This window comes from Ochotona princeps, chromosome X (assembly GCF_030435755.1).
Source record: "Ochotona princeps isolate mOchPri1 chromosome X, mOchPri1.hap1, whole genome shotgun sequence".
Taxonomy (NCBI): domain Eukaryota; kingdom Metazoa; phylum Chordata; class Mammalia; order Lagomorpha; family Ochotonidae; genus Ochotona; species Ochotona princeps.
Genome location: NC_080865.1, coordinates 26,171,188 through 26,182,545, shown reverse-complemented (window position 1 = coordinate 26,182,545; position 11,358 = coordinate 26,171,188). Strand labels below are relative to the sequence as shown.

At 36.2% G+C, this 11,358-nt stretch overlaps 1 protein-coding gene across 1 annotated transcript; it reads left to right on the top strand.

Moving 5' to 3' along the window:
* Nucleotides 1–9,978: 9,978 nt before the first annotated feature.
* LOC101526575 (melanoma-associated antigen B18-like) lies at nt 9,979–10,960 on the top strand. The gene has a single exon (XM_004587953.2). The coding sequence runs from the start codon at nt 10,035–10,037 to the stop codon at nt 10,944–10,946; it is 912 nt and encodes a 303-aa protein (XP_004588010.2). The 5' UTR covers nt 9,979–10,034; the 3' UTR covers nt 10,947–10,960.
* Nucleotides 10,961–11,358: the final 398 nt, after the last annotated feature.

Below are 11,358 nucleotides of genomic sequence, written 5' to 3'. Positions count from 1 at the left end.
AAAACACAAAAGATGATTTTTTTTTCTCAACTAATTGCAAATCCTTTTTACAGTTTCAATCCAGTACCAGAAGGATTTTATTTACTCAAAATAGATTAATCCTGTAATTACTAGTATAAAGCATTAACAAGATTTTTTTTTAAATTTTGAGGTTGAATAAAGCATCCCAAAGCATTACAGAATTAAGAAACTGATATATTTTCACAAAATTTATACTAAATGATGATTAGAAATTTTTTGGTGGCCCCAGCGCAAAAGCGTAGTGGTTAAAGTCCTTGCCTTGCACGCCCGGGAACCCATATGGACGCCGGTTCTAAACCTGGTAGCTCCACTTCCCATCCAGCTCCCTGCTTGTGGCCTGGGAAAGCAGTCGAAGACGGCCCAAGGCCTTGGGACCCTGCACCCACGTGCGAGACATGGAAAAGGCTCCTGGCTTCGGATTGGCTCAGCTCCAGCCGTTGTGGCCATTTGGGGAGTGAATCATCGGATGGAAGATTTTCCTCTGTCTCTCCTCCTCTCTGTATATCTGACTTTGCAATAAAAATAAATAAATCTTAAAAAAAGAAAAATTTTGGTAAGATTTGATATGTAATTAAACAAGTAACAAACATAAATGTGTATATTTTTAGTTATCTGTACATTTTGATTATATATAATATATATGCATACATAGTTTCTTCTGTATATAGTGCTAAAATGAAAAATAATACATAATATCTGAAGCTTATACTTACTGGAATCTTTAACTTTAAAGTTCCATTAAAATATATATTAGTGGTCAAACATAAAAATACAGCATCATGTAAATACAACATCCATAATGTTTATTTACCAGCCAATATAATTCTCAATGGTAAACAATCAAAAAATGATTGGTATTGACTTAGGTATTAGGAGAGAAGCATTTGGTAATATGCTGATAATTTTTCTGTAACTTGTCAAAATACATTGTTCTATATAAATATATAAAACGTGTTAATACATATAATTATATGCAAAGACATAGAAAAACACTATAAATATAAGACAGAGCCAAACATAGGTAAAATATGCTACAGCCGATAATGGAGTACTATACATCATTACAATCAACAATATGAAACCAGTATACCTATGTTCCACTTTTAAGCCAAATCTGTACAGTATTTTTCACATACACACAAAACAAATACATAGCTCTCCTAAGAAGATGATGTCTTTCCTAGGATGTGACTTTTAATTAGAAAGATATTATTTTTGTTTATCCACATTTCCCCCTTTCTTTTCTAAACTTAGAATTCACAATTATTGACAGCAAAGCAGTGACATAAAGGAGTAAATTAAAATGCTAGAACTATATGCATGACATTCACATTCTATGAACTTTTTCTAAGGATTTACTTATTTACTGGAAAGAGAAAAGAATGGGGGAAAGGCATAGATAATCTTCCATACTCTGCTTCTCCCCCAAATGGCCACAAAGGCCGGAGCTGGTCCAGGCCAAAGCCAGAAGTCAGACATTTCATCTGGGTCTCCTATGTGGATAGTGGGGGCCCAAACCTTTAAGTTATCTGCTTTTCTTCTCATGCCATCAGCAGAAAGCTGTATTGGAAGCAGAGCAGTTGGGACACAAGGCGAGCGGCATGTGGGTTGCTGGCATCACAAGCAGGGATTTCACATGCCGCACCGCAGCACCAGCCCCTTTCCAAGAATTTTTTTCTTTACTTTTTTATTTTTCTTAACACTGCTCAAGAAGAATATCGAGTGTGACCCTCAGAAATATAAAAACCTGAGCCAAGTGTTGTCTTGGATGAGAAAACACACACACACTCTCACACACACACACACACACACACACTTTCTAAAACATACTTATGGTAGCAATGTAAGCTGCAAAGATTTTTCATCAGTGAATTGAAAGAAAAACATACAAACCACAGTAGAAAGCACAGGATCAACAGATATCATCAATATCATATGCCAAGCTTTCCTGTGTGCTTACTTCTTATACCCAGGGGGGCAATTCTAACCAGATGGATAGTGCCAAAAATCATTTTCATTACACAAAATACAATCAACAGGCCACCCATATTTTTTTCTAGATTTAAGTTAGCATTGCTAATTCTCTAAGTGTAAGTAGACATGCACACTTAAGACTTTACATGCACATACAAGCAAAATACATACATAAGGAAACACTACACCTTTTTAAGTGTGTCCCATGACAAATATTAATGTCCTTAATTAGAAAGAATATCAAAGCAGGAATCTGTAAAGGGAATTTCCCAGACTAAGGGAGAAGGTGATACCCAGTCTGGAATTAACCCATTAAATCCCACCTTTTGGATTCTGTGACTATTTTAAGAATAAACTACTTATTTCAAATTTACTACAAATAGCATATTCACATCACAATTTAAATCTTTATGCATGCCCTATATTTAGGGTGATCAGACATAATGAATTAAACTTGAGTCCCTTGATTCCAAAGGCTTTCCACTGAAGTACTACTATCTCAAAGGTCCCAAAGTACTCTTCAGCCCTAAAAGTCTCAGACTTTCTAAGAAGAGATTTTCAACTTCAACAGCATGTTGCTTTTTCACATTGAGGATTCATGACAAGAGTAAAGTGATTCATCAGTTACAGTATCACCTGTAGGACTCAATAGATCTTAGGCAGTAGGAACCTGTCTGCTGTTGTCATAGCATGACAGCTGTTTACATGGTATCTACCATGCATGAGCACCAACATCTTCAGGTCATAAAATATAGATAGCATGACTATACATATTCAAATGTTTTCCAAAAAATGCCTATTGCTTTTATTTTTGGCAAGCTTCATTCTACTCCATTGATAGAAGCTGACAAAAGAGCATACATTTAGACCCAGCAAGAAGACAGTAGTCTGCACAAACTTTATATCCCTAAGTTATTTTTCTCATGTCAAATTTTGAGTCATCCAGACACTGAAACTTTCAAAAATTCTTTTTAAATAGGGCATCACAACAATTTTGATGCCCCCAAGTTCCTGGTATCTGCCTTAATATACTACTGAGTTTCTTGAGGCAAAACTTTCTCAATTCCCAATTTCCCTGTGTTTTCTACTGTGAAGCTCTGAGCAGATATATAACACTTTACTGGTGCTGTAGCACACTTCTGAGGAGCCAGAAACCTTCTGCAACACCTAGGTTTCATCATAAAGAGGATTACAATAGATTTATTGTACATATGAAGTGAGTTATGAAGTGTTTTCTGTTAGGCATCATTTTAACAGAGAATCTTTCTTGAAAATCTGCTGTTAGTAGAAAAGAACACTTGCACTTGAATGAACAAATTATTTTTCTGAGCCCACATTTTCTCAAAACTCAGTCTTCCTTGAAGAGTTATCGATTTACTTCTTAGTTTATGAATCACTACTTAGACTAAAAGAATCAAAAGAAAATTTAAAACACATACTCAGAGTGAGCCAAGAGTTAGATCTTTTTTAATCCTCGCTCATACAACCATGAATACAAAAAGCCTAGGAATAAGTATGTAGCCATTATTTGTATCATTGAATCATTGGACTAAGCAGTTCCTTTCCCCAAAATATCCATTATGAATGAAAAGGTAAAATATGTATAGTATTTACCTCTGGGAATTTATAAGTACATTTGAAATGTTGTTCATAATCAGGAAATAAATATGTTTACTTCACAGTTGATGAGAACAATGATGAGAAACACTCGTATCACCTACCTTCAATACTCCTAAACTTGTTTTCCAGTATGATTTAAAAATTACTAAACACACATTATGGGTTACTTGAATATCCCATGCCCCTTCCACCTTCAGAATGCTTGCAAAATGAGTTTTAAAAATTCATTGGCTATGACACAACTGATATTCAAAGACTTAAGTCTGAAATTCAATGGGAAATAATTTTCACTTAAAAGTTCATATTCTTTTATGAATAACTAAAGTAATAAGTGGAACACATGCCTCAATAGTTACCATAGTTAGCATTAAAAGCATATGTTATGAACTTAATAATACTGAGGAGTTTTTTAACATTCTTAAAAAGCCTGACTATAATCAAATAATGGTTAAGTAAATTTTGTCAAAGCTTGTTTATTCAGTCTCAGAAAAATAAATTTGTAAATACCATATGTATCCTAAGGCTCAGCTTGTGTATTGTATCATACATAATATAAGTGAAGTATAAAAGAAGCTGTAGTGCAAATGCCAAATATTAATACCCAAAAACTGTCTTTGCCATCAATTTTCATTAGAATACAAATATAATGTGCATGGCCATTTTCCTTTAAATGAATTTTAGGTACATTAAAAACACATCATCCTTATTGGACAAAGTATTGTCACAAACTTTCAATTTATAAAAACAAAAACAAAACACAATATCTACAATGCACAATGAAACAAAGCATAATAAAGGAAGCATGCCCACTTATGCTTTTTTGCTATTTTAAATGCAGAGAAACAGATAGAGGGCTCCCATCCAGCAGTTCGCTCCTTGAGTACTCAACAAAACTGGACCAGTACTGTGCTGGGCTGAAGCCAGGAGCCTGAAATTCATTCAGGCTTCCACTGGGGGTGCCAGGATCCCTGTTTCTGCAGCCTTCGTTAGTGCCTTCCTGAGAATGAGCAAGAAGTTGGAATTGGAAGCTCAAGATGATTTGTGTTAGAACTCAGGCTCTCTAATGTGTGACACAAGCATCTTAATCACAGGATTAACTGTTAGACCAAACTGTCAGCTCATTTGGCTTGCTAATAAAAGTTCTACCATTTGAACAAAAAAACCCCCACATCATTCTTTAGTTTTTATATTTTTATATATGTTTTATATATTATCTGTTTCATTTTCTTGCTGAAGCAAATTAATGTAACTACATATGCTTAGTTTTCATTAGCCAAGTTTCATAAATGACTTAATAGGTAGTCAATATAAAAATTACTGAAATGATCGTTTTATTCAAAACATAATTGCACTTGTAATTTTAAAATATTCCAAATGGAGTTATTAACATTGTGCTGGTAAGAACTTACTATCTTTCCTAATGGAAGTGTTTATTAGATATTCAGGTGCACTATAAGCTATTTATTTATGTGCAGGGGTGTTATATGTAATTAAACTCTTTCCTATATGCTGTAAGTCTTCTTACAATGAATATAATGCTCCATTAATTTTTTATGTGTTGAGTTCCCTCATCTCACTCTAACCAATCCCATGTCCATTACTTCTATTTTGACATGGCTGCCCATGATTTCAGATGCATATTTCAACACTATAGCATTTCCCTGATGTGATATTCACTTACACATACAGTTCTCATTACTTGGTATTTTCATTTGAATATTTATCAGAATAGCAAAGGTACTTCCAACACAATCCTTTTATAATTCAACTTATACTCATGCTTCCAAATTGAATCTATTCTTATTCCTCCCATTTGCAGTAAATTGCACCATTGCAGAACTCCAAAGTTAAGTAGGCAAGGCAACTGTAAATGCAATTCTACATACTCAAGATGTAAAGGGCATTTTAAACTCTACCCCTCCACCAAGCCAACATCATAGGGCCTGCGTAATCTTCTCAGTATATATGTGTTTCTAATAATATTTCTCCATCATTGATATCATTATCCAGGGATACTATAACACTACAAAAGTTGTTTCTTCCTACATCATTCTGTGCTTGTATTTGTTACCCATAAATTGGTTTTATACACGGAAGCCACGGATGTTTTTAAAACTCTATCTAACCTTTGTACTCACATCAAAGTAGTTTTATGCCAGTCCATTGACCGTACCAGGCTTTTTCTTCAACTAAGCTGTTCCTTAAAGGAACACCACTGAATCCTCACATTGCTCTCTACAACCCAAATTATACTCATTCCTTTTTCTCTAGCTCCAAATATTATTTTTAAGGAAAGCCTTTCCAATGTCTTAAATAATAATCTAATGGTTCTGTCTTTCTGTTCCCTTTTTTTATAACCTTTAAGATTTTTAGTTTGTATGTATGTGTATCTAATGGATATTTATTCTTATTAGAATGCAAGCAGTTAACACTCAACGAAGGCAGGATTTGCCCACATTTGGCTCACCATTTCATCCTAAACCAATATCCCAGCAAATTGCCAAATTATACTACCTGCCAATAGCTGTTGTCAAGTTAATAGTTATAAACAATGTAAATTATAGGGGTAAATTGCAGCTTGCTAATCTTACTGAACTTCAGGTTCCTTGTACAATTCAATCAATAAATCCCATACTGTAAGAAGGAAAATGCACATTACATGGTTCCTTATAAATTCCAGACCCTTGATAAATAATGGTTATTATAATTTTAAAGTATCTGTCTTACTTCCTTACTCTTTTCCCTCGAATTTTCATGATCTCAAAACAAGGAAATATTTTATGGCATAGGTTCAGGACACCTAACAGTCCCATTCCACAATTTGTCACACCTTAGAACAGTCCAGAAAACTAGGTTACTAATGTTTCTTTCTTTCATAGGATGCATCTTGTCATATAGCAATTCCTATGCTGTCATCCTATTCCTTTTTACGTGCCCAAGAGTGTGCACATATACACTGCAATGATTAGTTCTAACATTCTAAGTGTAAAAATTAAACAAATTCACAACAAAAGGAAACTTTTAACTCACCAGATTTTAAATGCTACAGATACTCTAGCAAGTACTGAAATGATACTTTCTAAATTAAACAAACTTTAATCTTTGCTTTTTAGGAGTCCTATGATATTTTAAAATTTCACTCAGAATTTTCTAATAGTATATTTTTATGCAAGCCCCTAGTGCTAAATCCACTAAATTAGTTTCTTTGGTTGGGTGGTATCCTTTTTTAAACTTAAGTTCCTAGAATTTTAAAGATTTACTTATCTGGAAAGCAGAGTAGGAGAGATCAATATTCCATTTACTGGTTCATTCCCTAACTGGCTATAATGGCCAGAGCTGGGCTAGTCCAAAAAGCTGGGAACCAGGAACTAAGGCCGCAGGCCTCAGGCCATCCTCCAATGCTTTCCTGAGTAGCTTCATCAGACCTGGAGCAGCCCAGCCAGGACTGAAATTTTTTTTTCAGTCCAAGGAATTTTACCCACTAGCTATTCTCAGCTTAGCATATTATCTTTTATTTGCTGCTACCACTTTTGGTGGGAAAAATATTCTCTTTCCAAAATAATTAATGTAATTTTACTTGAAAATATTTTGTATTAAATATACACATTGTACATTTCATAATTTCTAAGAAAGTGCTGGTGACAAAAAATAAAAACATCAGGCTAGTCTAATGGAAATTTGCATGTGAACAAGCACAGATATGAACAAATTCAGAGGCCTACTGGAGTTGAGCCATCACTGCAATTCTGTTTCCCTGGTTCCACTTTAGTATTCCATATATCATTCTATACTGAATGACTAATATACTATGTATTTCTTGGCATCTCTATTACAATACTACATCTTTGAACATACGGTAACTGAAAGTTACTGTTTTTACATTTAAAGTTTCTGTAATGGAAAGAAGAGCTTATGAACTATAAACAATATTGATTTCCATTTAGCACATTGAGTACAAGTAGATGGGCCCATTAATACTGCACAGTTTTTCTGGGCATGATGGTTGGGATATGCATTTTTTTTTAAATGAATGATAATGTGGAAGACGGTGGTACCTGATTTGATAAAATAGCACGAAGACCTTAATAATAAAATAACCTAGTGTGAAGCTCAATATCTGATTGCAGCCTTTCAGCTGGGGAAGTGGAGGCCTGAATTTTGCCCACATGGGTAAATACTCCTTTGAAGCAGTTGGGCGATGAATATTTGCACCCATCAGGATAAATTTACTGCAGTACCTGCGTGTGGCCAGAATACCTGCAGTAGTTGTTTGTTTGTTTGTTTCCTGGCTATGATAGGCCAACTGTTAAAATTGCCCCCTGAAGATTCAAACCGTTCCATAGTCCTCTTCTACAGCATGAAGGAGGAATTTGTATATATGAGGAACTATCATATCCATGATTACATCACATGACACAGCTGACTTCAAGAAACACAAGAAAATACAAACTAAAGCTTCTTCCATCTCTATTTACCCACAAAATATTACAGAATAAGCCAGATTTGGAGGCATGTTAAACCCAATGGTGAAGAAAAAACAATCATTTTATTAAGTTAACTATTTTTTAAAAATATATTCTCATATTTTTACAAAGCCCCAAGTCTTTGAGCCATCCTCCAGTGCTTTCCCAGGCCATTAGCAGAGAGCTGGATGCGAAGTGGAGCACCGGGGACATGAACCGGTTTCCATATGGGATGCCTCCACAACAGGGTGGAGGAGTAATCTGTTGTGCCACTGCACCAGCTCCAAACCCTTTCAAACAAACAAAAAACAAATCTAACAACAACAAAAGGCAATTGAGCAAGGCCCAGAGATAAATATTCTAATTTACTTAAAAGCACACCTAATAAAGCCATCATTGAAATGAAAAAAATGGGGAAATGGGCTGTGTTTAAGGAAAGCAAAGATTTTATCACATTAGAAAAAATGTTAATTGGAATTCAGTGGGTTAACAACAAAAATGTATGCATACATGTTTATAAAAAAGAAAATATGTGGTTAAAATTAGACAGTAGGGGATGGTAATAACTTTTAGAAAAAATTTGCATTATAATTGAATTTTCACATCAAGAAATTCAAAGTAAAGATATGTGAAATGATAGAAGCATTAATATCAAAGTCCAGAGTAAGACAAAGAATAGTGGTACCAGTTCTGCTGGTCAAATATGGAGTGGATTGCATAGTTGGCATACACAATAGGGAACTACATACTAAGTTATTGAAAAATGAAAATAAAATGGTAAGATAATCCCCTATTTAAAAATTCTACAGTGATCAGAAAGCAGAATATTTATATACATAACAAACTTCAAAAAGTTAGGAATCCCATTATTGCAAAATAAGTAATCTAATCACACAAGACATACATGTAATACAAAACATTCTATTTTGAAGGGGCAGGAACAGAGAATTAAAAAAATAAACTCTTATTGAAGTCAATATATAAATTTCCTGATGAAATACTATATTTGTTCATGGTGAAGAGAATGTTATACAGACTCCAATTCTCCTTAAATTATTTACAGGATAGCGCCTTACCTGACAGTGTTTGCCTCCAGTCAGAAGAGAAGAGGTGATTGACAATCTATAAGAAATCAAGGTAAGCCATTGTTTCAGTACTGAGACATCATCCACTCCAGAAAAGAGACCCCGCAAAGTTACCCCTCATTAATCTTGGGAGGCTCTAGGCATTTGCTGGGGTCAGGCTCCATCTTACTTCCTACTTAAGATTCTGAGAAATCTTTGATCGGATGCTAGCGAACTCAGCTCACAGCTGTGGAAGAATTAATGAAAAGCCTTGGTGTGAGTTCTCTAGCTTCCCTTTCAACTCAGGGGGATTCATCAAGGCCTTTACTGTAGGGCTGGGAAGGCCAGATGGACATGACTGGAAGTGGAAGTGAATAACTGACTTCTGCCTCACTTGAATGTGGGGTACAGTGAGGCCTTGGCCTCAGAGTAACCAGAAGGCACAACTCTCATACCAACAGATACCAAGATGACACTCTTTCTAGAACAGATGTGACAGAACCAGAAATCCACTGTCAACCTGGGTGAGTCTCCAAAAGCATCCTTTCATTTCCTCTTGAATATATGAAATGCAAAGGTAAGTTCTGAACATGGCCATGCCAAGTCAGTAAAGGGATGACTCAGCACCGATCAGTAATGAAGCTTATGTGTTGAGCTAGAACTGAGGTAACAAGCTCCCACAGAACTGAGTTTCTTTGTGTGTGTTCCTGAAATCTTTATCTTTGAGGTAACCAGCAGAAGTAGCCATTCTTGGGGCCAAGGCAGAATCTCCCCACTGAGGCTCTGCACACTGTTTCACATTTCTATGAACAATATTGCATAATCTTTCTTCTAGGGTGCCCTCTTCAACTACACTGCTTCACTAGTTCCTGCTATAACTAACCAAACCATCATGCCCCGAGGGCAGAAGAGTAAGCTCCGTGCCCGTGAGAAGCGCCGCCAGGCCCGTGGTGAGAACCACACCGTGTCTACTACTGAGACACATAGCCTTCCTGTGGCACCAGAGATAGTCCCATCCACTTCCAACACTACTGAAGCTTTTGCAGGCATAAATTTAGATGAAGGTGCCAGAAGCCCAAGTGAAGAAAGATCAAATAACCCACGGGGCATGGAGAATATCCGCAAAGATCCTTTAAACAAGAAGGTCGTTTTGCTGGTACAGTTCCTTCTGCAAAAATATCAAAATAAAGAGCCAATTACCAAGGCCGATATGCTGAAGTATGTTATCAAAAAGTACAAGGGCTACTTTGATGAGATAATCAAGAGAACCTCTGAGCACTTGGAACTGGCTTTTGGTGTTGATTTAAAGGAAGTGGATCCTGTGAAGCAGTGCTACACCCTTGTTAGCAAGTTAAACCTCACCTGTGATGGTGTGTTGATTCCAGACAGCATGCCCAAGACCGGCCTCCTGATGGTAGTCCTGAGTGTGATCTTCATGAAAGGCAACTGTGCTCCTGAAGAAGAAATATGGGAAGTATTGAATATGATGGGAGTGTATGCTGATAGAAGGCATTTCATCTATGGAGACCCCAGGAGGATCATCCAGGAAGATTTCGTGCAGCTCAAGTACTTAGACTTCCAGCAGGTGCCCAACAGTGACCCCATACAGTATGAATTCCGGTGGGGTCCCAGAGCCTGTGCTGAAACCACCAAGATGCAAGTCTTGGAGTTTTTGGCCAAGATCCATGATGCTGACCCCATGGATTTCCCAATCTGGTATGAAGAAGCTTTGAAAGATGAGAGAGAGAGAGTCCAAGCCAGAGTTGCAGCATTGGCTCGTACTTCTGCCATGTTTGCCAAGTGAAATCCAAAGTTTTGCTACTTCACCTTTTTAACAGGTTGGTGGATGTTCTAAGAGTGGAGGGCCATGACGGGGTTGTAGGAATAGTGTGTGTCATGTTGGTGTTCCGGTGCTATTCTGCCAACTTGGGGTTTTACCTTGATTTTTTTCTCTAAGCTATATTTCACAGTTTTAAGAATGGGGACAAGAGTTTCCTCTGTGGAAGAAGATGGCAGACAACATTCCACGTACTATGTGGCCAGGGTCTGTATGGAGGGAACATAATGCATATTATTTTTGTGTTTTCCTCTCTCTCTCTCTTTTTTTTTTTTTTTACAAATCAGTAGCTCTGAATTTAATTTTTCTCTTTTATGTGCTTATTTCAAATATTTCTCAGAATAAAAGCTTTAGGTAACCTTAAAATATAAACTTATTA